The following is a 26,215-nucleotide window of genomic DNA, read 5'->3' as shown; positions in this document are numbered from 1 at the left end:
GTGCGTGACTCTGCATGGTAAGTAATGAAAACATAGGTGCTGGGTGTGTGGTGTGAGCCGCCCTGGTCCCCGGGGATCTGTGTGCATTGCACCCATTATAATGCCTAATTCAGGCACACTGGGGGGGATGCCCAGCACAGCGCTAATCTGCTCCACATGTCAGGCTCGTCCCCCCCTTCCCGCAGAAGTGCAAAAGCATCACACAGCAGCAATGCTTTTGCTCTTCAGGCCAGCGAAACTTTTACGTGCTGGTCGGGAGCTACTCGTCGCTGCCCGGGTCGCAGCGGCTGCGTGTGACATCACGCAGCAGCTGCGGCCCGCCTCCCGCACGGTCCAGTGTTGCCTGCGCTGGCCGGACCATGCCCACAAAACGGCAACCAAACGCCGCTGTGCCACCCAGCGAACGCCTCTGCCTGTCAATCAGGCAGAGGCGATTGCTAGGCAACGACAGCCGCCAGCGGATGCGCACTTCTAACCTGATCGCTGCACTGCGATGAACTACAGCGAGCGATCAGGTCAGAATGACCCCCATAGATACACCAGTTTCTGTACATCAACCCATATTGCTCTGTTTCCAGAGTCCGGAATCTGACCGCTGTACCTCACCCATACTGCTCTCTCTCCAGAGTCCGGAATCTGACCGCTGTACCTCACCCATACTGCTCTCTCTCCAGAGTCCGGAATCTGACCGCTGTACCTCACCCATACTGCTCTCTCTCCAGAGTCCGGAATCTGACCGCTGTACCTCACCCATACTGCTCTGTCTCCAGAGTCCGGAATCTGACCGCTGTACCTCACCCATACTGCTCTCTCTCCAGAGTCCGGAATCTGACCGCTGTACCTCACCCATACTGCTCTGTCTCCAGAGTCCGGAATCTGACCACTGTACCTCACACATACTGCTCTGTCTCCAGAGTCCGGAATCTGACCACTGTACCTCACCCATACTGCTCTGTCTCCAGAGTCCGGAATCTGACCGCTGTACATCACCCATACTGCTCTGTCTCCAGAGTCCGGAATCTGACCGCTGTACATCACCCATACTGCTCTGTCTCCAGAGTCCGGAATCTGACCCCTGTACCTCACCCATACTGCTCTGTCTCCAGAGTCCGGAATCTGACCGCTGTACCTCACCCATACTGCTCTCTCTCCAGAGTCCGGAATCTGACCACTGTACCTCACCCATACTGCTCTCTCTCCAGAGTCCGGAATCTGACCGCTGTACCTCACCCATACTGCTCTGTCTCCAGAGTCCGGAATCTGACCGCTGTACCTCACCCATACTGCTCTCTCTCCAGAGTCCGGAATCTGACCACTGTACCTCACCCATACTGCTCTCTCTCCAGAGTCCGGAATCTGACCGCTGTACCTCACCCATACTGCTCTGTCTCCAGAGTCCGGAATCTGACCACTGTACCTCACCCATACTGCTCTGTCTCCAGAGTCCGGAATCTGACCACTGTACCTCACCCATACTGCTCTGTCTCCAGAGTCCGGAATCTGACCACTGTACCTCACCCATACTGCTCTGTCTCCAGAGTCCGGAATCTGACCACTGTACCTCACACATACTGCTCTGTCTCCAGAGTCCGGAATCTGACCGCTGTACCTCACCCATACTGCTCTCTCTCCAGAGTCCGGAATCTGACCACTGTACCTCACCCATACTGCTCTGTCTCCAGAGTCCGGAATCTGACCACTGTACCTCACCCATACTGCTCTGTCTCCAGAGTCCGGAATCTGACCACTGTACCTCACCCATACTGCTCTGTCTCCAGAGTCCGGAATCTGACCACTGTACCTCACCCATACTGCTCTGTCTCCAGAGTCCGGAATCTGACCACTGTACCTCACACATACTGCTCTCTCTCCAGAGTCCGGAATCTGACCGCTGTACCTCACCCATACTGCTCTCTCTCCAGAGTCCGGAATCTGACCACTGTACCTCACCCATACTGCTCTGTCTCCAGAGTCCGGAATCTGACCGCTGTACCTCACCCATACTGCTCTGTCTCCAGAATCCGGAATCTGACCGCTGTACCTCACCCATACTGCTCTGTCTCCAGAGTCCGGAATCTGACCGCTGTACCTCACCCATACTGCTCTGTCTCCAGAGTCCGGAATCTGACCGCTGTACCTCACCCATACTGCTCTGTCTCCAGAGTCCGGAATCTGACCGCTGTACCTCACCCATACTGCTCTGTTTCCAGAGTCCGGAATCTGACTGCTGTACCTCACCCATACTGCTCTGTCTCCAGAGTCCGGAATCTGACCGCTGTACCACACCCATACTGCTCTCTCTCCAGAGTCCGGAATCTGACCGCTGTACCTCACCCATACTGCTCTGTCTCCAGAGTCCGGAATCTGACCGCTGTACCTCACCCATACTGCTCTGTCTCCAGAGTCCGGAATCTGACCGCTGTACCTCACCCATACTGCTCTGTCTCCAGAATCCGGAATCTGACCGCTGTACCTCACCCATACTGCTCTCTCTCCAGAGTCCGGAATCTGACTGCTGTACCTCACCCATACTGCTCTGTCTCCAGAATCCGGAATCTGACCGCTGTACCTCACCCATACTGCTCTGTCTCCAGAGTCCGGAATCTGACCGCTGTACCTCACACATACTGCTCTGTCTCCAGAGTCCGGAATCTGACCGCTGTACCTCACCCATACTGCTCTGTCTCCAGAGTCCGGAATCTGACCACTGTACCTCACCCATACTGCTCTGTCTCCAGAGTCCGGAATCTGACCACTGTACCTCACCCATACTGCTCTGTCTCCAGAGTCCGGAATCTGACCACTGTACCTCACCCATACTGCTCTGTCTCCAGAGTCCGGAATCTGACCGCTGTACCTCACACATACTGCTCTGTCTCCAGAGTCCGGAATCTGACCGCTGTACCTCACCCATACTGCTCTCTCTCCAGAGTCCGGAATCTGACCACTGTACCTCACCCATACTGCTCTGTCTCCAGAGTCCGGAATCTGACCACTGTACCTCACCCATACTGCTCTGTCTCCAGAGTCCGGAATCTGACCACTGTACCTCACCCATACTGCTCTGTCTCCAGAGTCCGGAATCTGACCGCTGTACCTCACACATACTGCTCTGTCTCCAGAGTCCGGAATCTGACCGCTGTACCTCACCCATACTGCTCTGTCTCCAGAGTCCGGAATCTGACCGCTGTACCTCACCCATACTGCTCTGTCTCCAGAGTCCGGAATCTGACCGCTGTACCTCACCCATACTGCTCTGTCTCCAGAATCCGGAATCTGACCGCTGTACCTCACCCATACTGCTCTGTCTCCAGAGTCCGGAATCTGACCGCTGTACCCCACCCATACTGCTCTGTCTCAAGAGTCCGGAATCTGACCGCTGTACCTCACCCATACTGCTCTGTCTCCAGAGTCCGGAATCTGACCGCTGTACCTCACCCATACTGCTCTGTTTCCAGAGTCCGGAATCTGACTGCTGTACCTCACCCATACTGCTCTGTCTCCAGAGTCCGGAATCTGACCGCTGTACCACACCCATACTGCTCTCTCTCCAGAGTCCGGAATCTGACCGCTGTACCTCACCCATATTGCTCTGTCTCCAGAGTCCGGAATCTGACCGCTGTACCTCACCCATACTGCTCTGTCTCCAGAGTCCGGAATCTGACCGCTGTACCTCACCCATACTGCACTGTCTCCAGAATCCGGAATCTGACCGCTGTACCTTACCCATACTGCTCTCTCTCCAGAGTCCGGAATCTGACTGCTGTACCTCACCCATACTGCTCTGTCTCCAGAATCCGGAATCTGACCGCTGTACCTCACCCATACTGCTCTGTCTCCAGAGTCCGGAATCTGACCGCTGTACCTCACACATACTGCTCTGTCTCCAGAGTCCGGAATCTGACCGCTGTACCTCACCCATACTGCTCTGTCTCCAGAGTCCGGAATCTGACCGCTGTACCTCACCCATACTGCTCTGTTTCCAGAGTCCGGAATCTGACCGCTGTACCTCACCCATACTGCACTGTCTCCAGACTCGAGTCCAGAATCTGAACAGTGTCTAGTGACAGCAGAGTAATTGCAGAAAGTGATGAGTGATAAAGTGGACGGAGATAAAGTACCAGCCATTCAGCTCCTAACTGCCATGTAACAGGCTGGGTTTCAAAAATGACAGGAGCTGGTTGGTTTGTACTTTAACTCTCTCTATAGACCCCTTAGGCGGGTAGGTGGCTGGGTGCCTTTAGAGGTAACAGATTGTGGCCTTGGGGGGACCCTAGTGTGTGTGGGGGCCCCTGGCCGACCACCGGGAGGGGAAGGTATAGTACAATTTGGGTGGAATTCAAATGATTTATCACGCCCAATCTCCTGTCTAAAATGATCTCCGTTATCGTGCATATCGCGCCCGTAGTAACCAGGTTTAGCCGAGTGAAGGGTTGGTTGCCTTGCTACTCTAAGGGTAGCAAGCTGAAATAATAATACCATGCCCCCGAGGGCAGAAACAGAACGTGTGTGGAAAGGAGTGAAAAGAATTGAATCCCGCCCTTTGTATTTATAGTGGAAAACCCCTTTAAGTGATACAGATGTTCTGATAGTTCAATTCCTTCCAGTGTGTGGATCATTTGTCCTTCTTATTCATTATCGGCAAACTAAATCAGTAACGGCCTGGTTTAGGATTAAGAGCAATTAAAAAAAGTGTCAAACAATGAGCAATTTGTTCCTGGAACAAGCCATAGTGCAATACAAGGGGTACAAATACATTGGATCTATGTATTGCAGAGAACAAATACTGTACGGATTCCGGACTATGGATAGACAGTTGTTAGATAAACAGGCAATAGGTGGACAGGTACAATTACCATCCACGTGGACTACGATTGGAATAGTAACCTGGCCGAAGCGTGGCAAGGATACATGTTTCTACTAATTTGGCTCATACATGGTTAAACAAACAAAATGACACAAAAAAAAACGTGTGTTGACCAATTTTGTGTCTACCTTTTTCATGTCGACCTTTTACCCCATGCATGTCGACCATATGGGGTTGACCTAATGACTGTCTTTTCACTGTAGATGTTCTATACTACACGCGTACTGGACAGCTTTGTTTTCATACTAAACTTTAGAGTTAAGCCAGGAGACTCTAAATCTCTCTGCACATTTGAAATCTGCCCCACGTGGTTTTACCAAGGTGCAAATTGCTCCTTTTTTTTGCACCTAACCCTGAATCAGGCTCTATGTGCATATTTGCCTACAGGAGACTTCAAATTTTTCATGTAGACCCCTGCACCCCCGGAAGAGTAGCCCCCCCCCCCCTCCACATCCTGCCCACGTTCCAGTGAACTATTCAATTGCCCATGCAGTAAACCCGCGACCAGCAGAAAACTGCACTAACTAATGCCTCGGGTCTAGTCGCAGAGTTACGGCGTTCGGTAACAGGATCACGTGCCGGTACTTAAGCCGAGAGATGCCGTTTTCCCTCAACTAAAGGCTGGGGTTTAGTCGTGTTCATGTTACCAAACGCATTAATTTAAATAGCTCCGGGCACTTAACCCGGTAGTTACATCCACACAAAGAGAATTGAATTCCCTCCTATAGGTCTTAGAAAACTTAGGGGGATATCCAATTATCCCCGTTAAAACATCGGGTCCGAAAAACGGCCATGTTCGGCCGTTTATCGGACTTTTTTCCGATGTTTCACTGATTTTTTGTTTACAGGCTATCTCCAGTTAGATCGCCTGTAAAAAAAAAACCTTTCTCCCGAAAACACACAGGTTCAGTGAAACCTGTGTGTTTTCAGGTGAAACAGTCCCCTTTTCGGACGAAAACAGGCTGTTTTCCGGGGATTCTTCTTTTTTTCGGGGATATCCCCTTAGGGGGATATCCAATTAGCCTCGTTTTTTTTCCGGGGCTAATTGTCCCGCCGGGGGCTATCTAATTAGCCCCGATAAGCTGGCGCGTGCCACGGCTTATCGGGGATTTTATTTCACCTGCCTCCGGCAGGCGAAGCAGAATCCCTGTGTGTTTTCGGGAGAAAGGTTTTTTTTTTACAGGCGATCTAACTGGATAGCCTGTAAAAAAAAAATCGGACCCGATGTTTTAACGGGGATAATTGGATTACCCCCTAAATATCCTTTTACAGTATAAATAGTAAAAACTGACCGAAAAATAAAAACATCTGTCACATAACTGGGATCTTGCTCTGTAGATTCGTCTATGAATCTCTGTAAGAAAACAGTGGTGAAGATATTTTCTGTTATACGCTGCAGTAAATGTAAGCTGGACAGATGTCACTTTATAAAACGCTAAGTAGATTTAATGTTGTTTCTAATGAAATGCCTTTTAAAACCACAACCTTTAATTGAACGCTGACCCCGTCTAGGTTTCAAACATTTGATTTACTGGAACATTTTATTTTGCTGGAATTCATCAGGAGGAATAAATTAACTCCGTACCGGTAACTGGATTATAAATTACTCGTCAGCTGTTGTGTGGAGCAATAGGGGCAGCTCCAGAGGAGACATACAGACGACGCGGCAATCTGCAAACTCTTCATAAGGTGTGTAACAGTGAGTCGTAATGTACATATAAGCTCACACGCAGATGCCCTCCCCTGTTGAGCTTCCAATCTAATATCACCATTTAGATAAAGGGAGTAGTAATTGATGACAGCCATATGCAGTATAAAACGTGCGTACAATGATCTGAGAAACGCAGTAGCTGCGCCAGTGTTTACGATAGCGTCCTGTCTTGATGCAGCACTCCTATCATTGCCAAATTTCCAGCAAGCTGGGTTCAGCACATATTGGATTGGAGGGTGAAGGAGAATGCGGAGCACAGATGCGAGTGTGTATGTACCCTTGTGGGGGGAAATATTTTAAAGATCCACTGAACCCCACAATTAAAATGTTCCTGTATGGACCATAAAGGTAAAAATACATTCTAGCTATTATCACAGTCACTCTAGTACACCTCCCAATCTAGATATCTATCTATCTATCTACAAATATATATATATATATATATATATATATTTATAATCTGAAATGTGATAATAACTGAAGTGGGAAAAGATGGTTGTAATTAGGGGACCAGGCAACAGTCTACGGTGCCTGGTTGTATGGGGCACCGAAGTGACTTGATAAGTTTTCTAAGTTTTAGATTTCTAATAACAGGCAGGTAATTTCAGACAGACGGGTAATCTCCATTTAGAGCTGTCTAAATGGATAAAGAGCCTACAGTATATATCACTATTTCCCAATACATTAGTAATTAGGGTAATGGGTACCATGTAGTAAAGGTGCGAGGCTGGATAGTGACTGGAAACTTTACACTGGATCATTTCGAGATGAGGTTTGTGCGACATATTAGCACATTTCACAAAAAGGCATTTAAAACTTTTGAGAATTGATTCACTGGTCACTAAACCTGAACATTTGGTTCATCACTAGTTATTTCCTATAATGGTCTGTTCCACCGACCACCCACAGTACAATCCATCTCTGCCCTTGCACAAAGATACAGGACATACTGTAAATGGACATTAAGGAGATTTGGCTAAGCAGGCAGATGGATCTCTCTTGGAGTCACAGATGCCTGTTAGTGCTACTCACATTTCCGCTAATGATCAAAGCGTCTCTCTCCCTGCATACAGTATAATTCAGAGTTGATCGCAAAAGAAAAATCTTTCTCTAATGGGCAAAACCATGTGCAGTGCAGGGGGGGCAGATGTAACATGTGCAGAGAGAGTTAGATTTGGGCGGGGTGTGTTCAAACTGAAATCTAAATTGCAGTGTAAAAATAAAGCAGCCAGTATTTACCCTGCACAGAAACAATATAACCCACCCAAATCTAACTCTCTCTGCACATGTTACATCTGCCCCGCCTGCAGTGAACATGGTTTTGCCCATTAGAGGAAGATTTTGCTTTTGCAATCAACCCTGAATTAGTCCCAATATTTGTATTGAAGAAGGTGTCACATGTGCCCCAATTATCACACTGAAAAGAAATGAAAACAAAACAGGATCTCATTAGCTACATAAATTATTGAAAATTAAAACGCTACCGTGCCCATCTATGTCTGGGGCAAATTCATCAATGCATCAGACCATGTCTGGCAGCTCAAATGGAAAAAGAAAAGGTATAGTTAAATGGACATCTCAGTATAGCACTGCAACCCTGTGGGTATGCAGACGTGCAAATTCCAAGAGGACATCTTTTGGAACTTCTCATTCAAGCCATGAGTTCCTGGCCACTTAGCACTTATTTGTACTCGACGCAGAGTGTGATCTCCTACCCAGAATAGGTTGAAAGAGATAGCACACAGAGGGGTAAATTTACTAAGATGGGAGTTCTATCTAAGATGGGATGTTGCCAATAGCAACCAATCAGATTCCAGGTATTATCTTCTAGAAGGTGCAAGATAAATGAGAAGTAGAATCTGATTGGTTGCTATGGGCAATATCCCATCTTAACTAGAACTCCCATCTTAGTAAATTTACCCCAGAGACTGTAAAAACCTTTTAGGACACATGTGCTCCTTACGATCGGAAGCATAAGGTTTCAGAACCCAACGCTTAGTAAATAACCCCCCCCTCTCTCTCTCTCTTTCCTCCTCTCTCTCTTCAGCGCTCCCCAGACAGTTATTCCTCCTTCTCTCTCCCCCTCTTACTCCATCTCTCTCTTCCCCTTCATCTCTCCATTTTTTATCTGCACTTGAATTTATAATATAGGTTATCCGTAGCATCACCTGTTTTATTAAAGCCTTTACTATTGTACTGTATTGAGACAGCCTCACTGTTTCTACTCTTTTTTCCTCTCAGTATGTGACGTGTATCCTTGTGTGCCTTTTGCCTTCCTTCTATACTGCTATACATATTTGGTTGTAGGTAATGTTGTGATGTTGCTATTGGGTCGGTTTTCATCATGAGGTGATGTGTGATGGGTAAGTATGGGAAATAACAGAAATGTTTGGAGACTGCAGATGTGTGTTCTGCCGGATCATTCTGGAAGGGACATTAGTGACACTGGTGGGAGGGCTCAGAGTTCACCCAAATTTCATATATATATATATATAAAATGACATCTTATTAAACACTTTGCCCGACTACTCTCCAGTTGCAGGATTATTTCTGATGCAGATAGCCGACCGGCAAGTGGCAATTTATTCCGCCTGGCGCTGGGTTTATAGATTTTCCCAGCACTCTCTGCTCCCCCTTTCATATAACACCTGTGTCACGTTATTTGCCGGCTCTCCAAAACAGATGTCCTCTCGTAATCCCGATGAGTTAAGTGATCCCCTCGCCATGAATTTAATGAATTTTACATTCCCTGCTGAATTCCAAAGCTTGGCGTGTCAGCAAAGAGAGAACAGTGGCCAAATGAAAGGGCTTTATAAAATGCCATTCGTCTACCAGAGGACCAGTGTTACACTTGCACTGCTGTCGTCGTCTGCTGTACAAGATCCACAGGGCGGTGCTAGTATAATAACATGGGAACGGCTTGCTGCCCTTGCTGATTGTGATTATGCTGTATTATCTTTCTACAATGCAGAAGTTGTATATGATTTGGTTCATTTTATACTCAATTATTGCACTAACAGAAAGTAAATATATTTATATATAATTGTGTACCCCTAGTACCTCATAGTTCTTCTTTTGTAATACATCCCCTTTCAATAATAATCATTCTGCGGGCATAAATACATGCGGGGGCTCTGTCGTTTGAAAGAGGCAGGGGCGTCAGAATGTTTTCAGGTTGGGGGACCAAGATATAATTTGGCGCTGCTAAATCTCTAAAGTTCGTTTGCAGCTGCAGGAACCCGCCACACCACCTACCCGATGCAGAAGTTAAACAATACTAAATACAGTGGCAGCCTGGAGCATACAGGGTTTGCTGGGCATTGTAGTGCATCTGGTGCTGAATTTACCATCAGGCTCTAAACTCACTGTGAAGGCAGTTAGGGTGCTTGGGCACCTAAGTGGTGGTGGTATATATATAGTATATATATATATATATATATATATATATATATATAGCAGTGGTGGTATAATAAATTAACATAGTCGGACTGGCCCACAGGGGAACAGGGGAAACCACCGGTGCCCCCCTCCCCCCCCCCCCCCCGTGATCAGGATCCAGACTGTGCACTTGAATTATACATTATACATGTTACCTTATACTGCACAGGACTATGGTGTATTCTCTACAGTGCATTGCCAATATTTATCTGGTACACTATCATGCACGCACCAGCAGTATTTATATATTTGTCAAGGGACCCAGCCCATGTACTCACTAATGGTTAGGCAGACCAATGTAGTGGCTGGCCACACACCCTCTGGAGACTGACCACACCCCTAAACACGGGCCCCTACCACTGCATTCCCCGGTGGGCCCTTCATGCCCTAGTCCGACACTGTAAATTAATGATTGCACAAATGCTGCAGGCGTCCTGCACTGTGGATGCATTGGTGCTTACTGCGGCACTGTAAGGATAAATCCATTTCTTGTGTAATAAACACAGGTCACCCAGTCCATCACTGCTGCAGCCTGCAGGTACACCGCAGTGTGTTCACGTGACCCCATCCCCCTCTTTCAGGTGGTGCTAATCAATGCAATGAAGGTCCTAAGGACCCCACACAGTTCACATTTTCCAAGTGCACTCATTACTCTGACACGTTTTAAAAGGTCCTCAGGCGGAGCTAATGATTTCACTTGCGATTCTGTGGGGAGACCTGAAAAACATGGACTGCTTGGGGTCATGAGGACCTAGGGCACGATTCAGACCATAGGGCGATTATTGATTGACTGAGCTTGTGTATGCACCTCAATGCGCACGTGCGTTGCCAAACAACGACAAGCTGGTGCGAAAATTTCGATTGCAAAGCCATTCGCATGCTGATTGACAGGAAGAGGCCGTTTGTGGGCGGTAACTGACCGTTTTCTGGGACTGTCAGGAAAAACGCAGGCGTGCCCAAGCGTTTTCTGGGAGGGTGTGTGACGTCGGCTCCGGACGCGATCAGCCTGTTCTTGTAGGAGTAAGTCCTGGGCTGCGCACAGACTGTACACTGTGGAAAAACCATTTGATGGTGAGTGAGTTGCGAATGGATTTGCAGCTGTCCGCTGACTGAGGGACATTTTCACACGGCTACACATGCGATCGCACACTTGTACGGGGCGTATTTACACTCCGCCTTGGGTGGCGACTGTCTGATCACAGGACAGCAAAATTAGCAGCCCAGCGATCAGGTCTGAATCGGGCCCCTAGTATGAGAACTTGTCCTCTAGGGCATAGGTTCTCAAACTCGGTCCTCAGGACCCCACACGGTGCATGTTTTGCAGGTAACCCAGCAGGTGCACAGGTGTATTAATTGCTCACTGACACATTTTAAAAGGTCCACAGGTGGAGCTAATTATTTCATTTGTTATTTTGAGAAGAGACCTGCAAAACATGCACTGTGTGGGGTCCTGAGGACCGAGTTTGAGAACCTGTGCTCTAGGGCATCTAATTGGAGTGCAGGTGTATCGGAGGAGAGAGACCCACGGAATAGCCGCATACAGGGCGCGTGTTAAGGTCCTGCGGGCCTGGAGCTGAAAATGTGTGAAAAAGGCGTTGCTAATGTTGAGTGGGTGTGGCCTGTGACATATGGGCGTGTACACTCCTTATACTATAAGCACACAATGGGGGTCATTCCGAGTTGTTCGCTCGCTAGCTGCTTTTATGCCGCCTCCCACTGGGAGTGTATCTTAGCTTACAGAAGTGTGAACGAAAGGATCGCAGAGCGGCTACAAAATAATTTTGTGCAGTTTCAGAGTAGCTTCAGACCTACTCAGAGCTTGCGATCACTTCAGACTGTTCAGTTCCTGTTTTGACGTCACAAACACGCCCTGCGTTCGGCCAGCCACGCCTGCAGTTTTCCTGGCACGCCTGCGTTTTTCTGAACACTCCCTGAAAACGGTCAGTTGACACCCAGAAACGCCCACTTCATGTCAATCACTCTGCGGCCAGCAGTGCGACTGAAAAGCTTCACTAGACCTTGTGTTAAACTACGTCGGCCGTTGTGAAAGTAGGTCAGAAGTGCCGTTTTTTTGCATTATCGCTGCGCAGCGAACATTTTCAGCTAGCTATCAACTCGGAATGACCTCCAATGTCTCCCAAAATACGTAAAAGTAGAAAAACAGCATCACTTAGCGACTGCCAGCGGTAACCCCCTAAGCAATAAGACTTACTGCCCTTTAATAAGTAGACTCGTTAATATCTGTTGCCGATTCATAAAGTCGATGACAAATTTCACCGCTAAAATATAACATAAAGCCCTTTCTATTCTAGATATTTGTTGGTTAAACTGTGGAAATAAGGCTGTAACTGGGGCCTTTACATATATCCGCTCATTAACGTGACGCACTGGCTTCCTGCGGCACGCGGAACAATATAACCTCTTTCTCTTTGTACTGTATGATTGCCTGGTTAATTGGCCTGATTATTAGCACTGAGCATCCATCCACTCTTGGAGCATTGTCTTACTGTGATTGCAACAGCTTCGGGTAATCCCTGCAACCGAGCTCGCTTTGTCTCTTTGAATGGAAATGTCTGCGCTCAGGAGTTTCCCATATAGCAAACAGATCACTCATTGTTTAGGGTCCAAAGCAGGAAGGGAATATACACCCTGTGTATAACGAACATTTCATTTCTACCCCATACTGGCTTAGACTCTTCTCTATTTACAGTATGTTCCTGCTATATTATGTGCTGTTACTGTATGTACTGTACTGTATGTTAGTGGGAGCTGCTGGTCTGTTGAGGTAAAATGCTATATTATCTATAAGAACTCTGCCCCTTGTGGACAAAGTGTGAATGACACTGCCCAGGAGAGAACGATACCATAAGAAAGTCAATTTGACATACAAGTGTCCAGTGGTGGGATTCAAATAAATTAACAACCGGTTCTATGTCCTAATGACCATTTTAAGTACACTGAAAGGTAGTTTAATAATTCATGTATTTAATACTCAAATAACACCCATTATGCATTATGCCACACACTGTAATGCCAATTACATATTATGATACACACAGTTATGGTCCTGACACCATTTTATGCCCACACACAATAATGCCACTTACATTGCCTGGGGTCTCCTGTGCGTTGCCAGGGGTTTCATGCGCGTTGCTAGGGGTCTCCTGTGCATTGCCAGGGGTTTCATGCGCGTTGCTAGGGGTCTCCTGTGCGTTGCCAGGGGTTTCATGCGCGTTGCTAGGGGTCTCCTGTGCGTTGTCAGGGGTTTCCTGCATGTTGCCAGGTATCTCCTGGCCGCTGCCCCAGTAAAGTTAAGAAGGGTGGGTGCGAACTTCAGTGGTTACTGCTAGCCCCCACAGTAGATTGAGACGCGCTGGGGGCTGCGGAAGCGCTTCTGTACCATAGCAGTCACAGCAGTGTAAAAAAAACACCCTCTTAAAATGCCCGCCGCCGAGGAGACAGGCGCTAGAGGTCAAATGTGACCTCTAGCATTTGTCTCCTCCTTGGCGGCGGCCATTTTTGGTTGTTTTTTTTTACATTGCTATGGTACAGAAGCACTTCCGCAGCCCCCAGCGCGTCTCAATCTACTGCGGGGGCAGCGGCGGGTTCCATGGGTGCTCCTCACGGTCCATGGGTGCTCGGGCCCGGGAGCACCCACGCAATTAGCAACCGGTTCTAAGAACCATACCTAACTTTAGGTATCGGTTCTGAAGAACCGGTGCGAACCGGCTGAATCCCACCACTGCAAGTGTCCCCCTCTACAGGACCCCTTTTTATATATACGTTAGGTGCTATATAATAAGCTACTCAAATGAATCCATTTATCTAATAAATACTGTTATAATAAGTAGCTACAAAGAAGTACTCCCCCAGCACACCCAGATAAGACACCAGCCTCAGCCTTTCCTTATGTTCTCTGAATAATTTCAAAATAGTCGCTGTTGTCAAGGTGACGGACAAAGCATTTGTTTCATATATAAATTATTTACAAGTATTTTAGCGTATTTTCCAAATGTTTTAATATGTTTTAAAGGATTCAATATGATGTCCCCGTTGTCAAGACGACGGCGGTCACATGACCAACACCTGGCATCTCGACATTGAAGAATCCGATGTCGGAGGGGTTAAGTATTCTTACTCTCCCCTACCCTAGGGCTAACCCTCGGAGGGTGGTGGCAGTAGCGGATCTTGCTATGGGCACACAGGATTTTTGCCCCGGGGCGCCGCCTTCCGGAGGGCGCCGCCGCCGTGGCAAGATCCGCTACTGGTGGTGCCCCACGGTGCTGGCTGTCACTGCTGTGCGGTGCGCGATGACGTCATCGTGCACCGCACGGCATTGTGGAACGGCACATAGACACTAGGGGTCATGATTGACCTCTAGCGTCTATGCGGTGCTATGGGAGATGTCTCTCCCATAGATCAGAGGAGCGGCGCCAGCGGGCGGAGACAGAGGGCAGCAGCGGTCGGGAATCAGGAGCGGGGATGGTGAGTATTAATTTTTTTTTTATTTATTTATGTTTTTGTAAGCGGCGCAACTAGGGGGCACAAATGGGGGCACAACTGTACTGGGGGCAATACCACTAGGGGGGGCATAACTGACTACGTCCCTTTATGAAGCCATGCCCCCATTTTCATCTGGGGCTCCACAAGGGCTAGAACCGGCCCTGCGTGGCAGCATAAGCTAAACCCCCCACCCAGTATCTAACCCTATCCCCCTCCCTGCCCCCCCCCCCCCCACTGGGCCCTAACCCTAAAAATTACCCCGATACTTACCTTTGGGAGAGTGGCTGGCGGTTTCCGGTGCCGGTCTCCCAAGTGGTGTCAGGATTCAGGCGTCACGTTTTGAAAAGCCTTAATAATTACCAGAATTGAATGTGAATCTTGTACTAAAATGTTATTTCTTAACAGGACCATATAATCTAGAACAAACGGACACATACTTCTGTTTATGAATTTCACTCAGAATCGGATCAATAGCAATGCAGCCTGTAGTCACCCATCATTGGGGAGCACCTGGGTGAGGAGGTCGGCTGAGGGTAGGATGTAAGCTGCCAACGTAAAACCCACATTCTACGTCATGACCACCTCCTAAGCCAGTTAGTCCCCGCTGCCAGAATAACACTGGGACAGATGGGACTAGAGCCCCAGGCTGCCACATACTGTAAAAATAGCCCCTCATCATGATAGCACGGTTGACCATAAATCATATGTATTATAATAATATTTCTATTTTTCTCACAAAATGTTGCAATGTACACTATTACATATTTAGGGAGACACTCACACATGCCACTGGCCACACCCATGCAACACTGGCCACACCCACGCAGCACTGGCCACACCCACACAGCACTAGCCACACCTCCACTTATTCTCACAATAGGCCTTTGATCATTTTCAGCTCCAGGCCCAGGTGGCCCTCAATCTGGCCCTGCCCACTTACTCGTCCCCCGTCGCTGTTACCCACTTTTTATTCTGTTTTTGAATAATATAGTATACTCATACATAACTAAAATGTTTAGATACAGTAATTAAATACAGTTACAAAACAATGGGATAACCAACCTGGATCAAACTGGACAAGACTTGCGCTGCTATGCGTGAAATCCATTCCTAGCCTGGCAGAGATCTCCTGTACCTTTAAAAAAGAAAAATCCTCTTTATAACGGTTTAGTTGCGCCATTGCTAGGCAACCGATTTAGGTGCGACACTTTTAATCTGATATTAAATTTAAAAAAAACGTGTATCTGCTTCAGTTATTGGCCATGTGCGGATGCGAGGTGGATTTAAAATTATTTAAAAATTGGCGTAGAGCAAAGATAAAAATTAATTTTGACTTTTTTAAGTGATTTTTTTTTTAATGACTTCCCCTTCAGTATTGTGTCTTCCTATCTGCCCCCCCCCCCCCCACCAGCACTGAACATAGGAACGTCCCCAGAGGCAGAGACTGAACAAGTAACCCAGACAGATGGTCAGAGTTTACCCCTTACAGGGAACGTCTAACCAGGCCTGACCGTTTCCCGGTGGCTGCCTTGTTATCTGGCCGCACATTCGTTGCATTTGGCTCGACTTATCGCCATGGAGCAGATTTCCCCAGGCTTGTTATCTCCCACTTTACATTTCCCTGCACACAGACCCAGAGCCCCTTATAACTATCTTCCTCCAGTCCAAAGCCACCTTTCAGGACTTGGCAAGCAGCAATAGGTAATGCCTTTGCTGGAGGTAGTCTCTTCCAAGCGCTGCCTCTGGAAGCCCCCCAAACTTTCCTGGATTTTGCAAGTGGACGGAAATATAAACTTAAGCCACGGCTGGTTTTACAGAACCCACAAATGTGGAAAATGATTGGAAGCTTTACCGTTTACAGGAAAGGCAGAATTTACATCCAAGTCGCTCTCATGTGAAAACAGACTTTATATATCAGTAATACATACAAATGTGCGTTTCTTGGCAGGACGCAGTATGGTTTATTTAATAGTACGTTACTGATAGTACAGTAGGAGTGAGCTGTGACCCGTAGCAAGATGACCCCATGGGTCATGGGTCATTTGTAAGGGAAAGAGAACTGAATCACGGCACAAAAAAAAAACCAAAAAAACATTTTCCCGCTTTCTTTTTTTTTGCGATATGGATGTAAAGTTCAATAATTTGCCCCCAGCAATAAATTTCTGTTTGCAAATGATCCTACTTACCCGCCTCGCTGGTAGCTACTGGAGTATGGAATACAGTGAATAGTAGCAAATAATTACAACGTCACTACATAACATAACCCACTACAGCCTTATTACCCCATCTTCATCACTTTCACATTGTCTGGTTTTACCAAGCAGAGGTTCTGGCTATGGGAGGGGAGCGTTAGGCACCGGGGGGAATGTAAGGGGTAGGCACTAGAGGGAGGGTTAGGATTAGGTACCAGCGGGAGGGTCAGGATTAGGCACCAGGGGGAGGGATAGGCTATGGGAGGGGATTTTAGAGTTAAGCTTAGGGTAATGGTTAGTAAAAGGCACCAGGGGGAGGGTTAGGCTACGGGAGGGGAGGTTATAGTTAGGCACTAGGGGAAGGGTTAGGATTAGGTACCAGCGGGAGGGTCAGGATTATGCACCAGGGGGAGGGTTAGGCTACGGGAGGGGATATTATAGTTAGGCATTATGGGAAGGGTTAGGATTAGGTACCAGCGGGAGGGTCAGGATTATGCACCAGGGGGAGGGTTAGGATTAGGCTACAGGAGGGGAGGTTATAGTTAGGCACTAGGGGAAGGGTTAGGATTAGGTACCAGCGGGAGGGTCAGGATTATGCACCAGGGGGAGGGTTAGACTACAGGAGGGCAGGTTATAGTTAGGCACTACAGGAAGGGTTAGGATTAGGTACCAGCGGGAGGGTGAGGATTATGCACCAGGGGGAGGGTTAGGCTACAGTAGGGGAGGTTATAGTTAGGCACTAGGGGAAGGGTTAGGATTAGGTACCAGGGGGAGGGTTAGGCTACGGGAGGGGAGGTTATAGTTAGGCACTAGGGGTAGGGTTAGGATTAGGTACCAGCGGGAGAGTCAGGATTATGCACCAGGGGGAGGGTTAGGCTACAGGAGGGGAGGTTATAGTTAGGCACTAGGGGAAGGGTTAGGATTAGGTACCAGCGGGAGGGTCAGGATTATGCACCAGGGGGAGGGTTAGACTACAGGAGGGGAGGTTATAGTTAGGCACTACAGGAAGGGTTAGGATTAGGTACCAGCGGGAGGGTAAGGATTATGCACCAGGGGGAGGGTTAGACTACAGGAGGGGAGGTTAGAGTTAGGCACTAGGGGAAGGGTTAGGATTAGGTACCAGGGGGAGGGTTAGGCTACGGGAGGGGAGGTTAGAGTTAAGCACTAGGGCAGCGGTGACCAACCCGCGTCTCTCGAGCCGCATTCGGCTCTTTCATCCTCCGCATGAAGCTCGGTCGGCTCCTGGTCACCGCTGCCCGACACACACAATTCTTGTCTCTCCCCGCCCCCCAAGTGCTGCTCACCGCGCTGCTGCTGTGAGGGGAGGAGAGCGCATCCTGCGCCTCTCCTGCCCCTCAGTCTCCGGCGGCGGTGTCTATCGTCAATTCGCAGCCAGCCCGTGAGCCAATCAGAGTTCGTGTACCAGCAGCTAAGGCTCCTGATTGGCTGCTGGACCGCGAGCTTTGATTGGCTCACGGACTGGCGCCTAATTGAAGATAGACACCCGCGGCACTAGTCATGGGCAAAGAGATACAGTGAAGTGAGTTGAGACATATGACTCAGCTCAGTACAGTGTCTCGGCACATGCAGTGAGTGCAGAGACTGCAGGCAGTGCTGGGACTCATGGAGAGAGTGACTCAGACGGTATCCGGTCTTTAGGTCAGCCCTGTCTAGGTAGACAGTCATTAGGTTGACCACTGAAGGTCGACAGTGAGCAGATCGACACATGCATATGTCGACATGGTCATTGGGTCGACATGGGCAAGGTCAACACAGTTTTTTGGGGGGTTTCAGGACTTTTTCATACCTCCTCTATCCAAGTTAGCATAGAGTTGGTTAGAAACCTTGTGGTGAGCGTAGCGAGACACCGCGTCCGAAGCGTGGCGAGCAAATACGTTTCAATTGTTGGTGGTCCCAGATGGAAATTCAGGTCAAGAACCCCCCCCCCCCCCAAAAAAAACCCTGTGTCGACTCTTTGTGTGTCGACCTTGCCCATGCCGGCCTTCCATACATGTCGACCTAGTCATGTGTCGGCCTTCAGTCAGTGTCGACCTACTCAGTATCGACCTTCAGTGGTCTGCCTAGTGACTGTCGACCTCTACAGGGTCGACCCAATGACCCACACCTGACTCAGACATCTGGTAGTATGGCAGCTATTCAGCTGCACTGAATGAATCAGTAATGAATCTGATGAGTCTCCACTGAGTCAGCATCAGTGTCACAGTCAGTCAGTGCTCAGTGGCTCAGACCTCTGGTAGTATGTCAGCTATTCAGCTGCACTGAATGAATCATTGATTGATCCGTCTCCACTGAGTGAGCACTGTCTCACAGTCAGTGATACCCCTTTTACACTCGCAGGAAAATCCCGGGATATTGCACGTGAACGCGCATCATCCCGGGATTCTTCTCAGTGTAAATGGGTACATGGACAATTTCCCGGGACGAGCATCCCGGGATTTCATCCCAGGTCAAAAGCAGGGTTGAACCCGGGACCGTCCCGGGAAGCTGTGTAGTGTGAAAGGGTCCGTCCCGGGATTCACTATCCCGGGACTGTTAAAAGGACTTGGATTGGAGCTTTCTTGGGCTCAGAAAAGCTGATGTCATCTTTTCTGAGCCCAAGGCCATTTCTAATGACATACTAATGCATTTGCAGGGATATCCCGGGATCAGTGTAAATGGGGCTGTCCCGGGTCGATCCCAGGTCTTAATGCAGTGTGAAAGGGGTCAGTCCCGGGAATGCATCCCGGGATGCATCCCGGGAAGCATCCCGGGAGTGACCCGGGAGTGCGAGTGTAAAAGTGGTATGAGTGACTCATACCTCTGCTATTCAGCTGCACTGAATGAATCATTGATTGATCCGTCTCCACTGAGTGAGCACTGTCTCACAGTCAGTCAGTGACTCATACCTCTGCTATTCAGCTGCACTGGATGAATCATTGATGAATCTGATGAGTCTCCACTGAGTTGTTCACCGTCTCAACTCAGTCACACAGGAAGTCAGGCTCAGCAGCAGCAGCAGCCCTGACACTGAGCAGCATCACACTGCTCCCTCCCAGGGGGTGTCACCCAGGAGTGCTGCCACCCAATCACTGTGACTGGCTGAGAGAGGCTACTGGGGGCTATTTCACCACACCATACTGTGACTGACTCCAATCATTCCAACATCTAAATGACTCCACTCATTGTGTTGAGACAGCCAGGGCCGGTTCTATGATTTGTGGCGCCCCGGGCAAAATATGGGGGGCGTGGCTTCGATTGGGGGCGTGGTCAGCGCGCTGAAAGAAAAAATAAAAATAAATAAAAAGTATACTTACCATCCCCGTTCCTGATCCAGACCCCCTCCGCCGGCGGCGCCGCTCTTCTCCTCTCCTCCTCTCTTCTGTTCTCTTCGATCTATGGGAGAGACGTTATTACGTCTCTCCCATAGAACAGCATAGACACTAGAGGTCAATTATGACCCCTAGTGTCTGTGCCACTATGCTGTGCGGTGCGCGATGACGTCATCGTGCATCGCACAGCAAAGGTCCTCAAATGAAGGGAAACTAGACCGTAGCGTCTAGTTTCCCTTCATGGAGAGGACCTTAGTTGTGCGGTGCGCGATGACGTCATCGTGCATCGCACAGCAAAGGTCCTCAAATGAAGGGAAACTAGACCGTAGCGTCTAGTTTCCCTTCATGGAGAGGACCTTTGCTGTGCGGTGCGCGATGACGTCATCGCGCACCGCACAACTAAGGTCCTCTCCATGAAGGGAAACTAGACACTACGCGTCTGGTTCCCTTCAAAGCGGGGGGGCACAGCAGGGCACTACGGGGGGCACAGTGGCGGATCTTGCCCTGGTGCGGCGCCCTCCGGATGGCGCCGGCGCCCTCCGGAAGGCGGCGCCCCGGGCAAAAGTACCGCTTGCCCGTGGCAAGAACCGCCACTGGAGACAGCAACTCAGTAGCCATCTCTACGCGGCACCGCATACCCTCCAACTGTACCTTTTTGGCTGGTACAGTACCGTTTTTTTATGGTCTGTGCCGGCCAAAAAGTGTTTTGTAACGATTTTTTACTCACTAAATCTCCATAAAAAGTATAGGAAAGGGGGTGTGACCACGCTCCTTTACATGTGACCACGCCCCTTTTCCGAATTTGTACCAGTTTTCGAGGTTACAGTGGTGGTCATTCCGAGTTGTTCGTCGCTAGCAGTTTTTAGCAGCCGTGCAAACGCTATGCCGCCGCCCTCTGGGAGTGTATTTTAGCTTAGCAGCGGCGGCATAATTTTTTTGTGCAGTTTTAGAGTAGCTCAATACCTACTCAGAGCTTGTGATCACTTCAGACTGTTCAGTTCCTGTTTTGACGTCACAAACACGCCCTGCGTTTTTCCTGGCACGCCTGCATTTTTATGATCACTCCCTGAAAACGGTCAGTTGACACCCAGAAACGCCCTCTTCATGTCAATCACTCTGTGGCCAGCAGTGCGACTGAAAAGGTTCGTTAGACCTTGTGTGAAACTGCATCGTTCATTGTAATATTACTTAGCGCGTGCGCATTGCGCCGCATGCGCATAAGTGCCTTTTTTTGCCTCAACGCTGCACAGCGAACGTAAGCAGCTAGTGATCAACTCGGAAGACCTCCAGTGTTGGAGGGTATGGCACCGCCGCCGGAGACTGAGGGACAGGAGAGGCGCGCACTGCGCTCTCCTCCCCTCACAGCAGCAGCGCGGTGAGCAGCAGACTGGCACTGTGGCGGCATATCTGTATCTGGCACTGTGGCGGCATATATGTATCTGGCACTGGGGACATATCTGTATCTGGCACTGGGGACATATCTGTATCTGGCACTGGGGACATATCTGTATCTGGCACTGGGGACATATCTGTATCTGGCACTGGGGGCATATCTGTATCTGGCACTGGGGGACATATCTGTATCTGGCACTGGGGGCATATCTGTATCTGGCACTGGGGACATATCTGTATCTGGCACTGTGGCGGCATATCTGTATCTGGCACTGGGGGCATATCTGTATCTGGCACTGGGGGCATATATGTATCTGGCACTGGGGGCATATCTGTATCTGGCACTGGGGGCATATCTGTATCTGGCACTGTGGCGGCATATCTGTATCTGGCACTGGGGACATATCTGTATCTGGCACTGTGGAGACATATATGTATCTGGCACTGGGGGCATATCTGTATCTGGCACTGGGGGCATATCTGTATCTGGCACTGTGGCGGCATATCTGTATCTGGCACTGTGGGGACATATCTGTATCTGGCACTGTGGACATATCTGTATCTGGCACTGTGGACATATCTGTATCTGGCACTGGGGGCATATCTGTATCTGGCACTGGGGACATATCTGTATCTGGCACTGTGGGGACATATATGTATCTGGCACTGGGGGCATATCTGTATCTGGCACTGGGGACATATCTGTATCTGGCACTGGGGGCATATCTGTATCTGGCACTGGGGGCATATCTGTATCTGGCACTGGGGGCATATCTGTATCTGGCACTGGGGGCATATCTGTATCTGGCACTGTGGGGCAATGTGTATCTGGCACTGGGGACATGTGTATCTGGCACGGGGGGTGTATCTGGCACTGCGGGGCATATATGTATCTGTCACTGGTGGCATATCTGTATCTGGCACTGGGGGCATATCTGGGACTGGGGGATATCTGGCATTGTGGGGACATGTGTATCTGGCACTGGGGGCATATCTAGCACTGTGGGGGCATGTGTATCTGGCACTGTGGGGAGATGTGTATCTAGCACTGTGGGGACATGTGTCTCTGGCACTGGGGGCATATCTGTATCTGGCACTGGTGGCAAATCTGGCACTGGGGGATATCTGGCACTGGGATATATCTGGCACTGGAGGATATCTGGCACTGGTGGCATATCTGGCACTGGGGGATATCTGGCACTGGTGGCATATCTGGCACTGGGGGATATCTGGCACTGGGGGATATCTGGCACTGGTGGCATATCTGGCACTGGGGGATATCTGGCACTGGGGGATATCTGGCACTGGGGGATATCTGGCACTGGTGGCATATCTGGCACTGGAGGATATCTGGCACTGGGGGATATCTGGCACTGGGGGATATCTGGCACTGGTGGCATATCTGGCACTGGGGGATATCTGGCACTGGGGGATATCTGGCACTGGGGGATATCTGGCACTGGGGGATATCTGGCACTGGGGGATATCTGGCACTGGTGGCATATCTGGCACTGGGGGATATCTGGCACTGGGGGATATCTGGCACTGGTGGCATATCTGGCACTGGGGGATATCTGGCACTGGTGGCATATCTGGCACTGGTGGCATATCTGGCACTGGTGGCATATCTGGCACTGGGGGATATCTGGCACTGGGGGCATATCTGGCACTGGAGGATATCTGGCACTGGTGGCATATCTGGCACTGGGGGATATCTGGCACTGGAGGATATCTGGCACTGGTGGCATATCTGGCACTGGGGGATATACGTCATACCGAAAGGTGTGCGCACAAAAACGGGGTGTGGCTTTGTGACAACTAGGCCATGCCCCCATTTTTGCACGCACACTGAAGGCGCGCGCATGATAGTGGCTCTTGCCCTTCACTACAGATCTTTTCTGGCTCTTTGCCGCTGACTGGTTGGCCACCCCTGCACTAGGGGAAGGCTTAGGCTTAGGAACCAGGGGGAGGGTTAGGGCTAGGCTATAGGAGAGGAGATTAGGTTTATGCACCAGGAGGTAGGTTATGATATTTTTTTTCCCTGTGAGCGTGTAATTGGGCACAATCATGCATCCAATCGCCATGTGCGCTGAATACAATCAAACACATTTGTTCAAAAATAGACACTTGAGCGGTGGCAGATGCACTTAGTGTCTCTGGTGTGGAATCACTGTACAGGTAAGGGCGTTTCTCATATACTGAAAACATCTATATGGGTTTTTCTTTCCCTTTATTTTCCTCTTTGTGGTTAGCATTACTTCCTCAGAGCACTGATGTCATGAGTTCAGTTCCTGATCAAAGTCATGTCTGTGTGGAGTTTGTATGTTCTCCTTGTTTTCAAGTGAATTTCCCCCTGGGTGCTCCAGTTTCATCCCATACTCCAGAAACATACTGGTACTTTAATTGGCTTCTGACTAAAAATTGGTTTCTGACTACAAATTGGTTTATATACTGTATGTGTGTGTACATGTGGCAGAGAACATAGCGGCTAATTCAGACCTGATTGCTGCTGTGCGTTTTCGCACAGAGGGCGATCAGGTCTGAACTGCGTATGCACCGGTGCCGCAGTGCATCGGTGCATGATAGAGATGTGTTCGCTGGGCGTGAGGGGTCGGGACGGGCTGGCGTTTTGGGGGCGTAGTCCGGGCAACGCAGGTGTGCCCGTACTGTGCGGGGGGGCGGGCATCGGCTGCTGCCTGATGTCACACGCAGCCGCTGCGACCCGGAGAGCGACGGGTAGCTCCCTGCCAGCGCACAGGAGCTGCGCTGGTAGGGAGCTACTCTTCATGTACAAAAGCATCGCCGCCGTGTGATGCTTTTGTACCTGTGCGGCGGGGGGAGGGACAGACATGCGGGGCGGACTAGCCCTGTGCTGGGCTGGCTGATGTCAGGGTGGCTGATGGTAGCCGTGCAAAATTTTGCATGGCTACGATCAGGTCTGAATTAGGCCATAGATTGTAAGCTCCACTGATACAGGGACGGATGTCAATGACTGAAATATGCTCTGTAAAGTGCTGAGTAGTAAGTGTGTGCTATATACTGCAAATTACTGTTAATAATAAAGACTCACATTACAGAAAATAAACACTTTTTGATTACTGTATATTTTTCGAGTAACTATTTCTAAATACAATATGTGAGAAAGGATCCACCATACAGACAATTTTCCAACTTGCCACCGATATATTAAATCTTACCTTTATGCCAACAAAAGCCGGATCTCTACTGCTCCCCGTTCTAGTCAACTTCACTGCAAGAGTCCCGGAATTTTCACAGACACGGTAATAGGGCTCAGCCAGTCCTAGCATCGACCACCTCAGCTCAAGCCTGCAAATACTCACAACGATTAAACAGTAAAAAAGTAAAATGATCAAAACACATGATTAGAGTCTTGTATGCGGTCTGTGTTTTTACCATACAATCAAGGCCCGGATTTGATTAGAGGCTGCATAGGTAAGGCTAATTCTTTTTTTATTACTGTATGTGTTGGGAATGTTGTGCGTGCCTTCTGGTGTTGATATTGCAGCGTTATATAGGCACACACCCAAGGATGACTCAAACTATGAGCAGCCCTGTTACTTAACTAGTGGTGTTTATTGATAGATAGCAGGTACAGACGTACTCACTGTTACATGCACACTGGTGATGGAGTGGAGCAGGGTTTCATACAGCTCACCAGCTGGTGAGTGTATGCTGCAAGTGGGTAGTTTGGTCTAGGGGTGGTTAAACAAAATATCGGCTTGAGCTAAAAGAAAAAAAAAGCGTACCCTCCTACCGCTATCTTCCAACGGAATTTTTCCATGCATTACGGTAGGCAGATTCTGTTTGCCCCTCCACGGGTGTGAGCAGAATCTGTCTACTACTCTTAATTCGCGGAAGCCGCCAGGACCCATTCCGGCAGCTTTTCACAGTTAATTAAATCGGTCTGTAGGGTCAGAGGGCTGCAAGGCATAAAATGTCATCATGCAAAAATGCATGTGATGGAAAAAAAACACATTTATAATAATTTTCTATCACAGTGCCTCTGTGGCCTTGGCTGTGAGCTGACTCAGGTCCTGCCCAATACATAGGGAGTCTGCTCAGGCAATTGAAGATCTCCGGAGAGGAGAGAGGGGGTACATTCTTACTTAAGAGAGTTTCCTTCATTAATTTTAGAGACCCCTGAAGACTGTAAACATATGAATCACACAATAGAGGTTGATCAAATCAATTTATAATCTGATGCAGGTACTTGTAAGGGAGGCGTTACCTAGAAGAGCAAGGTGCTATACTGGAGGCTCTTGCATACCACACAGTATTTGACAATGTCAGATAGGGTCAAAATTGGCCCCACCGCAAGTATGCACAAACCCCGCCCTGATCTACCTGAACTCCACCCTGGTCAAGCCAAAAACGCTCCTTTTTTTATAAATACCCTGCACCTTTTGCACGCTACTTAAGGCAGTCCTGCAAATATTGGGAGCATTGGGAGAAAATTAGGGTACCTCCTGGTTAGTTACAGATGTGTCCTCATAAACCTAGCCTCAATATGCCATGCAGGACGAAACACCCGGTGCAAAATTGCTGCACCAAGCGGTGTAGTGGAGAGACTTTTTCTTTAAATTTGCATCTTATTTGCACCACAGATGCAGCGAAACAGCACTCAGCCTGTACCAGAGACACCGGGCTGTGACAGGGATTTGTTTTAATACATACCTCCCGACTTTTTTCTCTTTAAACTCTTTCTTCTTAAAAGAGGGACACACACGTGGCTTCGCTGCGTGCACTACTGAAAAGGGGCGTG

At 49.0% G+C, this 26,215-nt stretch overlaps 1 protein-coding gene across 1 annotated transcript in view; it reads right to left on the bottom strand.

The window, feature by feature from the left end:
- Positions 1 to 26,215, bottom strand: part of LOC134958707 (FRAS1-related extracellular matrix protein 1-like) — a 364,054-nt gene that overhangs the window by 81,217 nt on the left and 256,622 nt on the right. Inside the window, exons 28-29 of the mRNA XM_063941462.1 lie at positions 24,630 to 24,759; positions 15,582 to 15,654 (exon numbers count right to left, since the gene is read on the bottom strand). Coding sequence (XP_063797532.1) covers positions 15,582 to 15,654; positions 24,630 to 24,759 — 203 coding nt within the window. The remainder of the gene's footprint in view (positions 1 to 15,581; positions 15,655 to 24,629; positions 24,760 to 26,215) is intronic.

This window comes from Pseudophryne corroboree, chromosome 9 (genome assembly GCF_028390025.1).
Source record: "Pseudophryne corroboree isolate aPseCor3 chromosome 9, aPseCor3.hap2, whole genome shotgun sequence".
In the NCBI taxonomy this organism is placed as follows: Eukaryota; Metazoa; Chordata; class Amphibia; order Anura; family Myobatrachidae; genus Pseudophryne; species Pseudophryne corroboree.
Note: the sequence above shows the minus strand (reverse complement) of the source record. Positions and strands in the feature narration are given on the sequence as shown.